A 20131-nucleotide genomic window follows, 5' to 3' on the forward strand; every position below is an offset into this window, starting at 1 on the left:
AGTCAGTGAAGAACTATTTTTGAATACTAATGGTAGAGACTGAAATGACTGCTTTCTAATTTCATAATACACAATTACTAAAACTAATTCATAGATTTTATCCCCTAGCAAGTTAACCAAAGAAAATCCCTGTAAGTGAGTAAAGCTAATTATGGCTGTTCTTGTCTACACAGCATAGTTCTGCTCCACAGTGAAGGTAAGTAAAACATTTACGATCTTTATATAACCCATTATACTTTGCTTCTAGTATAAGACTAAGATTAAAAGAGTGGAGTAAAACATTATTGAACTAGTATCCTCATTGGTGTTTGAATACCATGCCCCTGTCAGACAGATGAGCAATTAGCCTCCTAAATTTATGACTGGCACCCAACAGAAATCAGATTCACAGCCTGCTAAAACTGCTGGCAAGCTGAGGACACTTTTTGTGTGCCACCTTTATGCGTCAACAGCTCAAGCTCCATGAATCACGACTAGACTGAGAAGTTTAATTCTGGTTCTGATTTATATATTCAAAAAGTGCTGCCAAAAGCCATAAAAAAAAAACAAACAACACTACAAAAACAAATAAGGAAACTATATTCCGGTACCATAGTACTTTTATGGGGAACCAGCATAGTATTAATTTACCTTTCCTTCCAAGTTCAGCTGCTGCATTTCCTGGTCACTATTTCCTATTCCAATAAATGCACATGGTTGAGATTCTTGTTCAGAACAACCATCGCGTTCCATTTGTTCTTTTTTTTTCTTCCATCCACTGCCCATAAGATACACACAAGGAGGAGGGCAAAAAAACCTAAAACAAGGGGGAAAACATAATGCAATTACATTTGAAAAGCATTTCCTTTTTTGAACATATGAATACAAAATCATATTCAACTACACGAAGTTAGCTCCTAAACATTTTGGTGAGGCTTTTTGTAATGCAAATAATTATATAACTGAAATTACACATTCAGTTCACCTAGATATTTTTTAGAGCAGAGAATATCCCTTTAAATTTTTGCATAGCTGAGTTTTGGACTACTGCAGTTCAACAAATTCAGTGAACATGGCACACCACCCAGAATCTGCAATTACTGATTAAGGTCTACTAGAAATGAGGTATTATTAATTAATGACATTCTTGGTATAGATATTACACTTAACTTTATTTGGTAATTAACCTGGAAAATGGAATTAGAGCAATGGCCCAAAGTACAAACTTTCAAAATATTAATACAACTAGGTAAAAGAATTAAAAACAAAATGAATCATTGGATTACTATGTCTTCTATATCTTACATCCTGCTGCATAAGGATGACTGCATGCATGTGGATGATGGACAGAAAAATACACTATATCCTTTCAACTCAGTCAACTAGCAGATTTCTTTTGCTAGCTGCCAAAACCAACTCACAAATTCTTCCCACGTAGATTAACTTCCGTATAATCTTCTCTTAACAATTATAAAATTATCTATTTCAAGGCATAGCTCAAGGCTCATACTTTACATAGTCTGGACCACCAATCCAGACCTTATGTAGGGTATAATTCTTTTGTTCAATCACACACACTGACTTATACATACTTTAAAACATTTACACCATGTCTCATCAAGGGGCCTGAAAACTCAAATACCTATGCAAATAGCTGCCAAGTAAACTCAAACAGTAGCCAGGTAAGTAACATAAATGGGTGGGCCAGGTGTACAATAAATAAGTAGAAATTTAACCCAAAGAAGTAGGTTCCCTACTTGCTTTCTTGAAACACAACAGCCCTCATGGTAAGTCCCATTTTTTTTGTATAGTTATGAGCATAGAAAATATTTTCTTAATTCTTTTAAACCCATCGTAAGGAAGAAAAAAAAGAGCTTAACTGCAACAATGAACAGCCACTGGTGTGTGACTCTCGTGACAAGGAAACAATAGGGAATCAAAGCACCGAGGATACGCGCACTGCTTGCTCATGGCTGAACTATGGGCACATCCTCCAACAGTTCTGATAGATGCTTGAAATCAAATTTTACATGAAATTCCTAATTTTAAAATCTGGCAAAAATTTACACTTTTTACCACTTTTTAGGCCAACAATGTGCAGACTTTAAAAAAAAAAAGAACTGTATTCACGCGTATGTCTATATATACACACACAGACACCATCAGGCTGACTGAGCTCTCAGGCCATCTTACGGGAAGGTGTATCTCCTTGTTGCTCTCCCCTCAGTACCTACCACAGTACTGGTTGAACTGAATCAAAATATATGATAGCACCTACTTTCTACTCAACTCTCCAAAAGATGACGTTAGAGGTAATTTATATATAATTTATAAGAAGTGAGCTGGGTTTATTTAATATTCATTAATTCACCAAAAACTTCTTTATATCCCTAATCTGTACCAGGCACTGGGAATATACTAGTTAAAACAAGCAAACAAAAATTCTTGTCCTGATGGAACTCACATTCTAATAAGAAAGACAATTTAAAAAAGGTAAATGACTAAAATAACATATATACTCTGTCAGCTGATGGTCTAAATACTGAGGGAAAAAAATAAAGCAGGGAAAGGGTACTTAAAATGTAGAAGACTTGGGTGGTCAAGGAAAGCTCCTTTAAGAAGGTGACCTTGAGTCACAACATACAGCCATGGTTATCTACGGTAAGAGCACTGCAGAAGAGGGAACAGCACGTGCAAAGGTTCTAATAATGCAGGAAGGACCACAATGGACAGTGGGTAAACAACAGACCGGTGTGGCTGGAGCAGAGGAGGGGAGCAAGAGGAGATGAGGCCAGAGTAATGGGGAAGGAGACCAAGTAGGCTGGAGGGGTCAAGCTAAGTGAGGAGGGAAAACTTCTGGGGTCTTCTCCTGGTATCTGAACTAACAGAAAGGAATTGGAGCCACTTTTGTGCCTGCATACTGTCATTGTGGCCGTGGACACAGAGGTCACAGGCGAGGCAGTGGGCTCAGCTCCAGGTCACTCCAAGTGTAGAGGGATGCCTGGATTAGCTGGGTTGGTTCTGGAGCTGGCTCACTTCAAGTCTACAACAGGAATCTTGCTGGCCTCTGATGATGGGAATCACCCAATGCTTACCATGGCACAGACTCAAATACCTAGCTGACATACTATCAGGAAGTTGAGAAGGCATCAATTTTGGAAACTTGTTTCCTATTGGTATTTTACTGAACAGTGACAGATATTAAGACTCCTTTAGTAGGCTGGTATACTAGTTACAAAACTCAAAGAGCTGTGCTTTAGTATAATGTACCAAATACAGTAATCAAATCAACAGGTTATCACAAAAGGTACTTGTATTTCACATCTGAAAAATATAAAGAGGGCTGAAACTGTAAAAAGCTCAGTGCTCCTGGTTTTCTCAAGGGCACTGTGAAAAAATGGCCTGAAATCAACAGGGCACAAAATCAGACAGGTTGACAAGAAATTCTTTATCACTTAAAACATTGACCAAAATTCTATACTGAAAGTGCTTTCCAATCATGTAATAAACCTAAGAAAAATAAGGACTCTTCAACTGCCTCTGAACTAGCTTTATTCTTACATCAATTCTACAACTATTCAGGAAAAGCTGTGATGCACGGGAGCACCAAATCCAATATAAGCATTCATATTATTTCCACCACGATGACAAGATCATATTTTAAATATTCCAATATTGCCACTCCCTAAAAGTCAGTTGATGAATCAAATCTTTTATTTCCGGAGACTTTAGTAGTAATATAATAATCAAATAAAAGATGAGCACCTACACAAAAAAATACAGTTGGGGGCAAGGTATAGCTCAGTGGTAGAGCGCATGCCTAGCAAGCACAAGGTCCGGGGTTCGATCCCCAGTACCTCTATTGTAAAATAAATAAATAAATATAATATAATTACCTCCCCCTCACCCCCATAGAAGTATACAGTGCTGTATGTCAATTATATCTCAATAAAAACTGGAAGAAAAAGTATGATTTTTTTTAAAAATACAGACAAAAGAAAGGAAATTAAAGAGAGTAGGGGGTGGGGAGGGTATAGCTCAAGTGGTAGTACGTATGCTTAGCATGCCCAGGTCCTGGGTTGAATCCCCAGTATCTTCTCTCAAATTAAATAAGCCTAATTACCTCCACTCCCTTCCAAAATAAACTAATTAAACAATACAGTAATAAATAAATAAAATACAAAACAAAGTTGAAAAAAATAGAGTGGGGATAAGAAAAAATGCCACTCAATTAACAGAAGAAAAATTAGAATACACCTTTATAATGGGATATGAATTGATGCTTTTCTGAATTTGGACAGTTGGCCAGTTTGCACCACTCAGTGAAAAGTCTGACCAATAAGTGGCTAGCTTCCAGCTTAACAGCTGCTATCAAAGAATATTTTATGAAACAATGTGTCTTTATTTTCTAATCTTTCCCAGTAGCTACCTCTAAGCAATTATGACAAACAATGCTTTTGTCTGCCACTTGGCGGTGATATGCACACATTTATGATTTTATTCATTTCCCAGTTCAAACAATCAGTCTTTTCAGAGAATGATTCAACAACTTTTTCCTCAGATTCTAAGATGAGGTCTGGAAAATATCTTACAGATTCAAAGGAGCCTTTTTATTCAGCCCAATATATAAGGTTAGACAAAATCCAAACACATCATCATTTACATTATCTGACTATCTTGGCAGAATCACTGCCCTTTGATGATTATTCATACTTCCCCTGACACAAAGTTGAAGGAATGTTAGTATGTCAAATGGCATTTCCATCTCTTTAACGGAAATTTTCCTCCAGACAAAATAATTTTGTAAAATTTATTTTCCAATATACAAAGACCTTCTTTAATAAAACAGCAAAACTAACCACTAACATAAATGGGATACCGGATGTGTTATGCAAATAAATACTCATTATTAGGCAAAAAAGCGGATACTGAGAACAATTTAATATTTTAGGATAAAACTTCCTGACCAAATACTTCTAGCATCATTCACTGGAATTATTTTGTATGCCAAGAGGACTGTGGTCATGTCCCCACGTTACCTCATGCCTAATGCCTTAGCAGCTTTTCAGAAAGGCCTGAATCTGATCAACAAGAAAGAAATCAGATCTTCCTCTTTCCACTGCACTCCACCGATGAGTAAGGGACAAGACCTCTTCCAGGAAGAAAATAAGCCTTGCCAATCATCCAGGAGGCTGGACTGTGCTAGCAGTCTCTCACTACTAATACTGTTTTAAAAATCAAATACTTTTAAGAAGTTTCTACCCTTATTGTACCATCAATGCATGTCTTTTCTGGAAATTTTAATAATACAAATAAGTTAAAATATAGGAAAGTAGTTACTCTGGCTTTTTCATCATTTTTTCTTCACTCTTGGGAGTCTCGAGGCTTAGATTCTTTGAGCTTTCTTTAACTGGGGTTTTAGACAGACCGGACTATAGCCAAATAACAGAAAGAAACTGAAAACAGAGGCAACCATAATAAAAGATAACCATTAAATCACTCAATTCAACTTTGATAAGCCACTATAGCTTTGTATTTTTAATAATGATTAACAGACAGGAACCTTATCTGGACTTAGGTGTAATTTTGAGTAGCTCTCCCCCTTCTGTTATCCCCACTGAGCCTCAGTTATTCACTGTAGTATTAACTTAGACAGGAGGGAAGGGGGCAGGGCACAACCATTAAAGAATGACACAGCAACTGAGGACAGGACATAAACTGGTTAGAACCGAGACGGTGGGAGAGTCAACTCCCAGTAGACCTTGAGGCCCAAGATGGCAGAAGATTTGACTTCCAGTAAACCTTGAGCTTCATTATGCACCCATTGTATTATACCAGCATGGGAAATGGCATACCCACAGGTGCCATGACATTTCCAAGGCTAACCATTCAGGCCAAAAAGTGGGTGGTGGCCCAATTCCTGGGAATCCCCACCCCTTCCCCAAAGCAGTTGGAATAATTCTCCAACTTGCTAGCATATGAAGTTACTGAGCTGTAGCCACCTCCACACCTCGTGGCCAATCCCACTTTCCTAGGTTGACCCCATGCTCTAAGGCTGCCTCTCGCCTCATGAGATGGCACGAATTCTGTCCATGGAATGTGTGTCTCCTAAGCTGCTCTCCCTTCTGAGTGAGACAGGCCACATTCTATGGAACGTGTGTCTACTAGGACCTCTCGTGCTCTCACCCTTGGAGACAGCCCACACTGTCTATGGAGTATTTATCTGCCTGAATAAATCTACTTTCACTCTACTATGGCTCACTCTTAAATTCTTTCCTGCGCGAAGCCAAGGATCCTCAATGGATAGGGCACGTCCCCAGGGACTCGCCTGGGACCTGGGACATGGCCATCCTCTCCCATCCCATTTTCCTGCAACAAAATGACATAGTGACTTCTAAAATTCCTAGCAAGGAGTTTTTTGCATAGTACTTGGAACTTAATGGGTTGTTAGAAATGAAGAATAAATGAGTTAATAAATGAATCGAATTGTATGAAAATGGATCTTAAAAAATCCAGAGGGGAAAAAAGCAACACTGCCACGTGGCAGCTATACAATGAACATCTGTTTAGTCATAGTTCCATTAGATCCAGCCCAGGCTCACTCACTAATGGTAAAAGAGATAATCCAGGGCAAAGTTAAGATTACAAAGTTTGTGTTCTTTAGGCATCTTTAGGTTCTCTAGTTCTTCTCCATCCTTAAGCCATGCTGTAGATAATTAACACTCAAACACAACATGGAAGGCCGTGAAAATTAGAGGAAAAAAACCCTGAAATTAAGAATTACAGACCCAGGAGTTCTAATCTTGCCTCCCTCAATTCCTAACTACAGTGAAACTGAGCATATTTAAAACCTCTGATTTTCTGTTTCCCCACTCACAGAATGGGGATTACAGCAAGCCTACTCTACAAGATTACTCTGAGGGCACCTCCAGAACAGCGTCTAGCTCACGACTGATAAAGGGAAGCGATTTCTTCTTCAGATTCACAATGAAGTGCAGGGCTAGCATTCTAGACTCATCTCAGATAATGAGGGTACTGACTTGTTCTGTTTTGCTTAGGGGGAAAAAAAGACAATCTCCTAAATACACACAATTTCATTAATGGAAAAAACAAAACAGAACAAACAGAAAACAAACTCCTGAATTTCCAGTATCAATTTCATACAAAAAAGGGACCTCTATCCTGATCTGGTTTCTATGTCCCAAACTGTAGATGCCAACTTCTTCCCATACTTAACTCTAAATATATGATTGTTTTACTAGTAAAGTAAGATAAAATAAGCAGAAACTTAGTAAACTTGAATAACTAAAAAGGAACACTTAGGTTTGAGTCCTAAATACTGTTTTCACCTGTTTGTCCTCTTTGAGGATAAAATTATCTAGAAAGTTTCAGTTCTTTTCAGCTCAGATTTAGAGGTCTCTGAGGAAGATACTACTCAAATTTCTTCTAGCACGTAAATCATTGTATATACTACATTTCCCTTCTCTTATGCATATGCTGAGATTTCCTTTATCTCACAAACTCTAAAATTCCATTCATTCCTTTCAACCCAACACCCAAGCCTGAGTTTCCATTCCTTCTCCCACTTCAGTTTTGGTGTCTTTCTAGCCAATCCAAAAAAATCTTTCATCTTCCCCCATAAGCAACATTTGTCCACAAAATGCTTATTGCAAAAATGCTATCTGAAGACAAAGACTTGAGAAACTCAACAAGAAAATTCCAGGAACCAAGTGAGAAAACAAGTAACAAAAGCCCACAATTATACTCCAAAAAAGCTGAAACTTAAAAGATATTATGACAAATATTAAACATACACAGCCCTGTTATAACTGAACTTGACTAGTCTGTGGTGTCGCATTCATGTGGAATGAGTGCCAGCTCAGCCTTGCTGTTTTTCTTCATCTGAACAGGCACAGGGTCATAGTGGAGAAAGCTGGGAGGATTTTTCTTTGCAATCACCCCATGACTCAATTTAGGGGGCTGTTTAGCCTTTTCCTTTTAAAATGGTACTTCGGGGTCACCTTTCTTTATAAAACTACATTTTCCACCAAAAGGAAAGCTACTTTCTGTATGAGCTAACATATCACAGAAATACTTAGGGACCATCGTGCAGCCCAAAATAAAAATCATGGATTATTTCATTTTGTGAAATCAGAGATCCTGCCATAGGACCTTTACTAAATAAGCCATAATTTACTTTGTTTTGCCCCTTCAGTAGAGACAAATCCTCTACTTCTCATTTTGTACTTGCAAATTAAGCCAAGAATAGAAACCACAGTCTTACTTGCATATTAATACGTCGTTTGCAAATTGTGATAGTTATTATTAGCTATTAATTATATATCCACCAGAAAAACAATAATCTTACCTTTTCTCATTTCCATATGACTTCTGTGCAACTTTTGCGTGAAGAATAAGTACTGTTTGATCCCCTCGCTCTTTTAAATAATTTCGCATAGCTTCCCTAAAATAAAATATAAACATTACCATTACAAGGGTAAGGTTTAGAATGTTACCAATCTCTGTAATGAGAAGAATCCTTAAGAATATTTTCCAAGCAAGCAAATCTAAAAAGGAAAATAAAGCAAAATAATTTCATAAACTAAATTTAAAGATGATACAATGGGGAAATAAATACTGCTCATCTTCAACTCTATACTTTGTTCTTTAAAAGAACTGTCCCTCACTCTTGGAATTTATGATGTAACTCAATTAAACCACAGTTACAACTTACAGAATAACTAGAATCCCTGTGTACATTGTTACTTTGGCTTTAAACTGTTTATAAAATTAATAACATACAGTATTTTTGTATTTAATAATCTAACTTAATACCACCACCTCTTCCCTGCCCCTCTCAGCTATTAGAATGAGTGTTTTTCACTGAATACAAAGCCAAAAAAATCATTATGTCATCCAAATTTATTATTATATGTTCTTAAAATAACAACCTTCCATAAGGACTAAGGGCTATCATTTATATATAAACACATAATTACCCTCAAAGATATTGTTAAACATATAAAATTTAATAAAAGTTAATACAAATTAGTGAAAAATTGAATTAAATTTTGGAAAAAATACATTAATTATTTTAAATATAAAATACTCCAACTACCTATTTATTATGCGAACACTGTATAAGAAGTTCAGTGTCCTAAATATATTTATTCACACAATTATTTTGCTAAATAATACAAGAGTATAAAGAACACAAGGTCTACATAGATTAAGCTTTCACATTTCTGAATTAACTGCATTCCAATTCTTGAGACGTTTTATACATTACAAAATCAAAGGCAAAGTGCTTCAAAGACAATCATCAAGAAACCCTTTTAATAAACTGAATGCTATTTTATTTACAGTATAAATAAAAGACAAATGTGTAAGGGGATGGCTGTACAACAGGAGTTATTAAATGTGGCGAATTCTAGCTTTGTAGCAGCTAGAAACTAAGTGGCCTGGGGCAAATCGCTCAACCTCATCCAGTTTCAGTTTCCGTATCTGATAATAACAGTGATGCTGACATATACAGAGAGGTTGTGAGTGGGGATTAAGTGAGATAACCTGGATGACAGCACTTATGTTTACTGACTGAAAACCTGCTGGCTTAAGGCAGGACAGGTAGCACTGGGTTTGAACAGATTTGAGAACAATCCCTACCACTGAAAAAGAGCTCAAAGTCCAGTAAAGACAATAAGAAAATGTTTGGAAAACGAAATGAAATACATGAGCCAAACAAAAGTATGACAAAAAGCTCCAACAGGGGATGCTTATGTAAAGGAAGAGAGGGGTGATAAAGGACCACTTCCCAGGAAAATTTTCTTAGAAGAGCTGACTACTAGAAGAAAGAGGACTAGACACAGGGAGTGGGAGGGAAGAGCATGGCATTCCAGGGCCTGGGAGTAGCATGAAGAGCCAAGAATGACCCTGCACATCTGGGTACAGGGAGAGACTCAGGCCGAGTAAGGCAGCCCAACAACACAACAGCAGCTGAGGTTTCTCGAGTGTTTATTACATGCCAGTCCCTGAACTAAGCTCTTTACATGCATTATTTCATTTAATCCCCATAATCCAAAAAGATAAGTATTGTTAACACCATGCTGAATGTCTTGCAATTAATAAATAAATGCTAGTCAGGAAGTTGAAACAAATTCTCTAAGACTGTAAAGTGAGCCATGGCAATGAATAAAACTGACCAGTTGGGTAGTCACATTGTGAAAGGCCTGTCAAACTCCTCAAAAATCTGACATTTGTAAACTTACACAGTATGTATAAAAGTTTAAGCCAATTCAAATATCACCCTATGACAGATGATGATAAAAGTGGTTAGCAGGTAATAAAAATTTTTAAGGGACCTAGAAAAAACTTAAAATGTTAAAATAAAAAAAAATCCATCTCTTTGAGAATTGGTTAAAGATCATCATTTAATTTGATCTCAACTCCATTATAGAAAAACACCATGCTGTGGAACATGGATTTTCAATCTACACAAATGGCAATCAGAGATTTTTTTTAACATACAGTTAATTTTCCTTTTTAGTTAATTCTAGTAGTGGAACAGAGAAAGGGTTTTAGAAAGCATAGAGAAAAGACAAACTTGAAGAAAGACTGACATTAAGAAAGAGGTAATGGAAGACAGTACAGGAGAAGAGTCTGCAAGTCTTTTGTTATGGGAGAAGGGTACACTGATAGGTTCTGTTTGACAAATGTCGACTCTGAAGGGCCCTGAACTCCACACTGGAAGTGTTCAATAGGTCGTTGAAAATAACCATCTGTAGTTCCAGAGAGGGATCTGGACTGGAAAAGTGGGGTTCACTGGTATATAGTTCACAAATGAAGCCACGGAAGTGAATGAAATCTCCCAGAAAGAAAACACAGTGACAGGAGAGTTAAGAAGAAAATGCATAAAAGGAAATGAAGAAGAACCAGTAGGGGCAGAACTGAGACCGTGTATTAGATGCTATGGAAGAGGCAACCTCAAAAGAGGGGAACCATCAAAAGGTGAGATGCTGCAGAGTTGAAGGTCACTTAGAGCAAGTCTAACAGATGCTAGCTAATAGAAAGCCTTACAAACTATTTGAAATGAGAGGCCATTTGATGTTTAACGGGTTTAAGAAAAAAAAAAGCTGTAAGTACAATTTGGAGACACCCTCTAGGGAGTGGAGAAAGAAACTGACTGTGTACAAATAAAATGACTGAAAATCAGTACTGAAGGACTAGCTACTGCTGGAATCCATAAATGATAGTGCAGATTCCCACTACCATTCCTAGAGTGGGACTGGAAATAGCATACTCTCAAATCTGCTGAGCACTGGACAAGACGCGTAGCCTGGAGAAGATAATGGTAAAGGATTTGAGGGGTTGCTAGGTCAGGTGAACAACCAGAGAGTTCAGGGTGGGTAAGAAAACAAAAGCAAAGCTAGGAGAAGGCCAGTATTTTGACAGAACTAGCACAGAAGTCCAGTTGCTGGCATAAAAGGTGAAAAGTTGCTATATACTTGAAAAAAATTTTTTAAAGAAATAATTTCAAATCTACTTCCCCACACTAAATTCTATTTGCATTTATAGTCTCTATTATGTCATTTAGCAATTACTTGATACGTGTGTCAGATTTCACATCTTTTTACATTGTCTTCCCAAACAGTATGGGAAGGCTTTAAGACATACTATTAGTTGTATTTTAGAAAGGGAGGAGGGGTTAAATAACTTCCCCTAAACGATACTGAAGTTCCAGGATTCAGAATTAGTCTAGCTCTTGTGGACAAAATTACACCATCATGTATTTTGCACTGGCTACGAGCACAGCTTTGGTATGAAACAGACAGGAGTCTGAATTTTAACTCCTGTCACTAACCCTGAGTCTTCTCATCTGTTAAAAAACGAAGACAGTAATAGCTCATACTGTGAAAAATATTTTAAATTAAGTAACTCTAAGTAAACCCGACTGAGTGTCAGTAAACTCCATTATTATTTTCTTAGAAGGGCTGCAGGAGGGAAAGGGAGGAAGGGGCCAGAGGAATTCCACTGAAGTTTGAGAGCAAACTTGAAAAAGACCTGGAGGCAAATGATCAGGCATCTTACCTGACTTGCAAGGCACACATTCTGCAGACATAGTAGGTATGCTGCACTTTTACCCATTTTCCCATTAAAGATGTACTGAGAGCCTACTACACCCCAGGCACTAATTACTGTGCTAGTCGCTTGTATTGGAAGTAACTTCACAGTAACGATCATGACAAAAGAGTTCAGGTCCCAAGGTGTTTATGATGAATACAAGATGACAGCTCAAGTTTTCCTTGTCCTTTCCCTTTATATTTATAATACAAGTTCTTGAAAAAGCAACTTGAACTTTAAGTAATCATTAATAACAGCTGTCCTGTAATAGTGATTTGCCAAATAGCTTCTTTCAACAAGAAAAAAAACTTTGTTAGTAGAACATGAAACATTAAAATTATGTTCTCTGGCAATTAAAGGCTGATAGCTTCATTCTGCATCTTAAGGAGCTTTTCTTTTTTAAAAATTTTTTAAAGGCAATATACTCAAAAGAAACACAAGTAGTAAAGCCCATGGACTGACAGCCCGTGTGCTTTTCATTCAAAGTGCGGTTTCCTTTTCGGCACTGTGGACGTACTGGCAGAACAATTCTTCGTTGTGAGGGGCTGTCCTGTGCACTGCAGGGTATCTGTCAACATCTCTAACTTCTACCCATTAGAAGCCAATAGCACCTTTGGAGTTGTGACAGCCAAAAACGTCTCCAGATACTGCCAAATGTTGGGGGGTGAGGGGAGGTACTTGGGTTGAAAACCAATGGATCAAAGAAAACCAAAAATATTCCAACAGTAAGATAAGAAAAGCACACAATGTCTTTTAAGGAAAGAATGAGGGAGATTTTACCACTGGAAAACATAACGTAGGTGCTATGAGAATCTCACCAGTAGAATTACTACTTTGTATACCTCAATTGTTAAAAACCAGTACTGACAAAGCTAAAATTCATAATTTGTTAAAACAGTTCCTATCTAACAGGGTTTGAAGTGTATTCTTTATTATTATTCCTTATAAAATATTCATTCTGAATGAGTCAATTAAAAATTATCTGAAGAACACAATGGAGCAACTATTTCTGAAAGTTTCCTTACTTAAAACATGAAAGCTTAAATGTTTACAAAAGTGGAAATTTTGATTTTATCAATGTTTCTACTAACATGAAATCATGGCAATTGTCATCCTAGTTTGACATGTTTAAACTATCATCCTCTTGGTCAAATTTTTGGCTGTGTTTTCTTTGATAAATTTCAAAATTTTTAATACTGCAAACAAAATTCACAAAAAGAATGTTCTTTTGATGTTAACCCCCATTCTTCTGAAAATAGACCCTCTAACTTTCTTACCCCACTTACATACACCACTGTGGTTGTCCCAACGGTGAACAAGTGGTTTAAACCAGAGGTAGGTGTGTGAGTGTGCGTGCGTGTGCATGTGCGTGTGCGTGTTTGTGTGTGTTGGGGGCTTGGGGCGAGGCATCTGAGCTGGCAGCTAAACATAGTGAGCCCCAAGTACTCAAGGAGAGAAATGGTCCACAAAGATGGGAAACCCAGCCATCCTTACCAACAGCATCAGTCCCTGTACTTTCTCAAGTTGGATTTTTGTCACTTGTCAAACCGAGATAATAAAGGTTCCAACACGAACTGTCTTCTAGTAAAGGAACCTATTTTGTTGTATCAAGTATTTCCAAAGTAACTGCACACACGCACCCCACCTGCAAACATTTCAGAGAGCTGCAGAGTATGCTTTGAGAAACAGTACTATAGGCCACAGGTCACAAGCGAGCCGGCAGCCTGTTTCTGTACTTTGTAGAAGCTAAGGATGCCTTTTACATTTCTAAAGGGTTGCAACAGAGACAGCATCTGGATCTCAAAGCCTAAAATATGTACTACTTGGCTCTTTTTACAGAAACATTTGCTGATCCCTCCATAAGCAATAAAAACTGAAACGATTTTAAAAGAAAAGCTGCAAAATAAGACATTCTAAAATTGTTTAATCAATGAAGTACGTCACATGGCTGATATTTAATAAAGTTTTGTGATTTTTTTTTTAACCTCTTCATCAAAATTGGACTTGGAGACAGCTGAGAGTTCAGGAGGCTCAGCTGGACTCTTCTCACTTCTTCAGAATGCTGCCAAAAGGCATTCCAGACTTACATACGACCACGACCACCACCGCCCGTCCCCCCAGATAAATGCCAAACTCATGGAGCTGCTCTGTTTCTGTCAGATTCCTGCAGTTAAGTCTTCTTTATTATCTCAGACAACATTTCTCATGGTAACTTCCACAATAGTTATGATTGGCAATTGAGATGTTCCCTTCAAAGTTTTAGAGAACCAGCTCAAATAAAGTGAAACCAACCACAGGACTACTCAGTCTTAAACCCTGAAGAGAGAGTATCTGTATACAGTATTCCCAACTGTTAAACTAGACCAAGATTTGTTTTTCCCCCCAAGCAGAGAAAACACTTCTCAAAACTGCATGCTACGAATAGGAAAGAAGAGATTCAAAATTAAATTTAAAAAAAAAAAAGATCTTACTCAAAGACAATGGAATCTCCAAAGCAATACAGGAAATACAGAAATATTTACAAAATAAATAAAACCCATGCTGAGGTGGACAACAAGAGGTTATGGTTATTTCTTAAGTATTACCTTAGGGGGTTATTACTTACTTTGGGGCAATCTCTAAAGCAAGCCAAGAAACAGCTTCAGAAACTGAGTTTTTCCATAGTCTGAACAGGGCAGTAACGGAGGCATGTACAGGTACAATGATAAAAGAGAGGTGTGGCAGTGAGACTGACAGGGGATGGGGCTTCAAAATGTGTCAGACTGAATGATGGAGAAAAGGTTTTCTGAGCAGAGAAAACAACATAAAATTGTTCCAGCAATCCTTAAAGAAATGAACCCTGTGAATGAAGTCCCAGTACTAAATAAATTCAAGCAAAAGCATGAGTTAGTAGGTATCAGTCTGGAGTGTTACAGGGGAAGAAAGTTAATACTCAGGCCTTTTAAGGTTGCTTACAATGCAAGGGTCTCCAAGATTCAAATTCTAACTTCTTGGTTATTGACAACAGGACCAAGTCACTTAGTACAATGGTGTGTTACGCTGAATAACATCTATGTTTTTTTTTAAAGCATGTGGTACAGGCCTGCTGCAGTCATAACTTCAGAGCACAGACCTGTTCTTACATGAGGAATGAGCACACTCACTGTGATCTGTCCAGCACGCCCGGAGACTTGACACCTAACTGCGTTGACAGCTAGTGTTTTCACTGATGACATCAGGCCCCAAATGATAAAATGAGAAGTCTCCACAATAAAAGAACAGTCGTTTCTATACATCAGTATAAGATCTGGTTATTCTGTGTTGGTTTTTAATCCACAGTGAAGTCACTTACACCTGTGAGCCACATTAAGGGGACTATTTCAAGAGGATGGGATGCCCCTGAGAGTTAACAACTCCTACTATCTGTATTTCTGAAAGAATATAACACTTAAAAAAGGCGAAACGCTGAATAGTACACAGTGTTAACTACTCTTAATCAAAAATTCAAACGCTGTGCTTTTAGAACATTATCTAAAACATTGTCCTCTACATAACAACACACTTTTCAATATTGCATAATTTTGGAAGATGGGAGTTAGGATATGATAGGTTGGTTTAAAAGTTTGTTTTTTTAAAAGGGAAACTGAATGAAACTGCCCACTCTTCATATACCTCAATAAAAGGGGATATAAAATTCCTTTTAAAATATTGAAGACTAAAGTTTTCCTAACAGGGAAAACTCTTTAAAGAAGAAATGGGAAAATATGGTGAAAAAGAGCCAGATGGGAACTAAATCTGCTATACTATCAAAAGGGGAAACTTTCTGATTTTTAACTTTGGGATCAAGGTTAGGTCTTTATCACAGAATTGGGAATCGATTTTGTATTCCAGTCTTCTTTTCTATCCAAACTGTTTAGCTAAATAGTTTTGATAATAAAGAATAAAAATCTGTAAGTTTGCCCTCTTTAAGAGGTTTAAACAGAAATGAAGGTTATCTAAATTCTCTTTTAGAAGATATACTAATTTCTTTTCAGGTATTTGGGGGGAGAGGGGTGATCAAGTTAGTGCTTTTAGTATTTTTAATTTTTCAAATTGAAGTAGGAAGCAACCCAAACAACCACTGCCAGATGACTGAATAAAGAAGTTGTGGTGTACGTACACACACACACACACTCTCTCTCTCAATGGAATACTACTCAGCCATTAAAAAAAGAATGAAACAATGCCATTTGCAGCAACAGAGATTGGCCTAGAGATCATCATACTGAGTAAAGTCAGACAAAGAAAGACAAATAGCATATGATATCACTTATATGTGGGATCTTCTGCACTTATTTTCAAGTATACAATTTGGTGAGTTTGGGCATCTATATACACCATCACCACAATCCAGAAAGGCAGTCATCATTCCTAAGTTTCCCTTCTGCCTCCCCCTCAAACACCAAGAAACCACAGATCTGCTTTGTTACATCAGTTTGCATTTTCTATTTTATATAAATGGAATCATATAGTATTTTTTCTTGACTTCTTTAGAAAATTGAACACAATTATCCTAAGATTCATCTACATTGTTGCATGTATCAACAGTTCATTCTTTTTCACTGCTGAATAGAAATCCAGTGTAGTAAATATACAATTTGTTGATCCATTTACCTGTTCTGGATTATGCTGTGTGGCTATTATGACTAACACTTCCTATTCAATCTTTGCATTAACACATATTTTCCTTTTTCTTAACTAAATATGTAAGAATGGAATGGCTAGGCCATATGGTCAGGGCACGTTTAACTTCTCAGGTGCCAAGTTACTTTCCTAAGTTGTTGGACTATCTTACATGCCCACCACTGTATGACAGTATTAGTTATTCCTAACAGGTGTATGTAGGCAGGCAGACCTCATTTTATTGTGTGGCACTGTACTGTACTTCACAGATACTGTGGGGTTTTGTTTTTTTTTTTAAATTGAAGGTCTGTGGCAACTATGCACCAAACAAGTCTATCGGCACCATATTTCCAATGCATTATTTTTTAAGTTTTTTCTTTTGGACATAAGACCACCACATTAGACATGATGCTATTATAATATAGTATAAATGTAACTTTTATATGCCCTGGCAAACAACAAAATTTGTGTAACTTGCCTCATTTGCGATATTCACTTTTTCACAGTAGTCTGGAATTGAACATACATTATCTCCAAGGTATGCCTGTAGTGGTATTTCACTGTAGTCTTAATTTGCATTTCTCTAATGGTCATTTACCATATGTATATATTATTTGGAGAAGTATCTGTTCAAATCATTTTCCCATTTAAAAATGGGTTATTTCCTTATTATTGACTTTTAAGAGTTCTTTCCATAATCTGGTTATAAACATTTTATTTCTAATTTTGATGAAGTTAAGTTTTACATTTAGGTCTACTTTGATCTAATTTTTGCATACGGTTCTAGGTATGAATCATAGTTATCAAAATAACTATGTTATTTAAGTGGTACGAGCATATGGATATCCAATTATTCCAGAATCCTTTGTTAAAAATCCTTTATCTAACTTTATTGCCTTTGACCTCGATTGAAAACCTTCTCTCAAGAACAACTTCTGACCACTATTCTGTTACAATGATCCACCTGGCTGTCTTTAAGCTGGTACCATCCTTGATTAATGTACCTATCTAAGGAGTTTTGAAATCAGGTAGTAAGTTCTTACCGTCCTTTTTCAAGGTTGTTCTGGCTATACTAGGTCATTTCCATTTCCATTATAAATTTTAGAAACAGCTTGTCAACTGTTACAAGAAAAGCCCACTGAAATTTTGATTGGGATTGCATTGAATCCACAGACAAATTTGGGAAGAACTGACCTCTTAACAATACTGAGTCTTCTGCCCAAAGAACATTTACTTAGGACTTCTGAGCAGTGTTTTGTAGTTTCTAGTATATAGTTTTTGCACATCTTGTATCAGATTTTTTCCTAAGAATTACATACTTTTTGATGCTACTATAAATGGTAGTTTTTAAAATTTCAATTTCCCACTGTTCATGACAAGTATAAAAAATAATTCATTTTTGTATATTTTATACATTGGTCATGTAGCCTACCACCTTGCTAAACTCATTTATTAGTTTTAATACCTTTTTTTTTTTAAGATTCCATAGAATTTTCTGTGCAGAAAATCATGGCATCTACAAATAAAGAATGATTTACTTCTTTCCAGTTTGGCTGCCTTTCCTTTCTTCTTCTGGCCTTACTGTACTCATTAGAACCTCAAGTATGTTAAATGGAAGTGGTTAAGAGTGGACGCTCTTGCATTGTTCCTGATCTTAAGGGAAAATATTATCTTTCAAAATTAGTATGGTGTTAAATTTTGTTCATAGGTATCCTTTAACAAAATGAAGAAATTCCCTTCTATTCCTAGTTTGTGAAAATTATAATCAAGAATGAATGTCAAAAGTTTATTCTAAATGTAATGAGATGACCATATTATTTTCCTTTTTTTGTTCTATTAATAGATAAAAATGACACACTGGCAGCCATTTCTGAGATAAAGCTCATTTGATCATGATGTTCTATTATCCCTTTAATATACTGTTGGATTCATTTTGAAAAACTATTAAGACTTCTTACAACTGTGCTCATAAGGATATCAGTCTACAGCTTTCTTTTCTTTTAATGTCTTTGTTCTAGTAACAGGGCATTGCTGTCCTAACAAAATGAACCAGGAAATATTTCTGCTCTCCAGTTTTGTGGAAGGATATCTATAGAACTGGCATAATTTATTTCTCACATATCTGGTAGAATTCAACAATGAAATCATCTGAGCCTCAAGTTTTCTATGTAGGAAGGTTTACAATTACAAGTTCAATTTATTTGGATATAAGACTATTCAGGTTACCTCTTTCTTCTTGAGTAAGCTTTGGTGGTTTGCCAGTTTCAAGGAATTTGTGGATTTCTTCAAAAGTTGTTGAGTTTATTGGCAGAAAGTTATTTCTAATATTTGCTTGTTATCCTTTAAATAACTATAGAATCTGCAGTGACATCACCTTTCTCATTCTTGATACTAGTAATTTGTACAGAATCAGATTTCTATTTGCTATGATTATCCTTTTGCTTGAAGGATTTCTTTAACATTTCTTGTAGCTCAGACTTGTTTGTGATTCTTTTTCAGTTTCTTATATCTAAAAAGGTCTTTATTTTGCCTTTGCTGGGTACAGAATTCTAACTTGTCATATTTTCCCCTTGAGTACTTTAAAGCTCTTATTCCACTGTCTTCTCCCCAGCAAGGTTTCAGATGAAAAGTCTGTCATCCTTGTCTTTGTTCCTTTGTATTTATCTCTTTCCTCTGTTGCTTTTTACATTTTCTCTTTATCATTGACTTTAAGCAATTTGATGATGATGTGGTTTGAAACAACAATAGTTTTTACAGAGTTCATTGAGCTTCTTGGAACCATGGTTTTATAGTTTCTACCAAATTTAGAAAATTTTCAGCCATTTATATCTTCATATATTCTTTCAGTCATACCTTTCCCTTCAATGACTCCAATTACATGTATATTAGTCCATTTGAATGTAATCCACACCTCATAATGATCTCTTTTTCCAGACATTGTCTTCATTTTGGAGTTCCTATTGCTATGTCTTCAAGTTCATTAATCTCTTCCTTAACAGCGTATATCTGTAATTAATACCATCAAGTGTCTTTTTTCCATTTAAATAGTTTTCTTCTCAAGAAATTTGATTTGGTTCTTCCCTTTTTAATCTTCCATGTCCTCTATTTAACTTGTTCACTCTTTCCTCTGGCTTGAGGATCTGCAATTAAAGTCTATAAACCAAATCTGATCCACTGACTATTTTAGAAATAAAGTTATTCTCCAATATACAGACATGTCCATTGGTTTACACATTATCTATGGCTGCTTTTGTGCTACAACAGAGTTGGGTAGTTACAACAGAGGCTATTCGGGCCACAAAAACTAAAATATTTACCATCTTACCCTTCAAGAAAAAGTCTGCACACTTATATAGAAGACAAATAAATATAACTGTTTTAACATCTTTGTCCA

General features: G+C 36.4%; 1 protein-coding gene across 9 annotated transcripts in view; it reads right to left on the reverse strand.

The window, feature by feature from the left end:
- Positions 1-20131, reverse strand: part of RBPJ (recombination signal binding protein for immunoglobulin kappa J region) — a 203591-nt gene that overhangs the window by 18091 nt on the left and 165369 nt on the right. For all 9 annotated transcript variants that reach the window (XM_015241525.3, XM_015241527.3, XM_031686816.2 and 6 more), the window contains 2 exons: positions 8348-8443; positions 631-796 (listed from right to left, as the gene is read on the reverse strand). In XM_015241525.3, the coding sequence (XP_015097011.1) occupies positions 631-796; positions 8348-8443 (262 nt within the window). The remainder of the gene's footprint in view (positions 1-630; positions 797-8347; positions 8444-20131) is intronic.

Source organism: Vicugna pacos, chromosome 2 (assembly GCF_048564905.1).
Source record: "Vicugna pacos chromosome 2, VicPac4, whole genome shotgun sequence".
Classification (NCBI taxonomy): Eukaryota; Metazoa; Chordata; class Mammalia; order Artiodactyla; family Camelidae; genus Vicugna; species Vicugna pacos.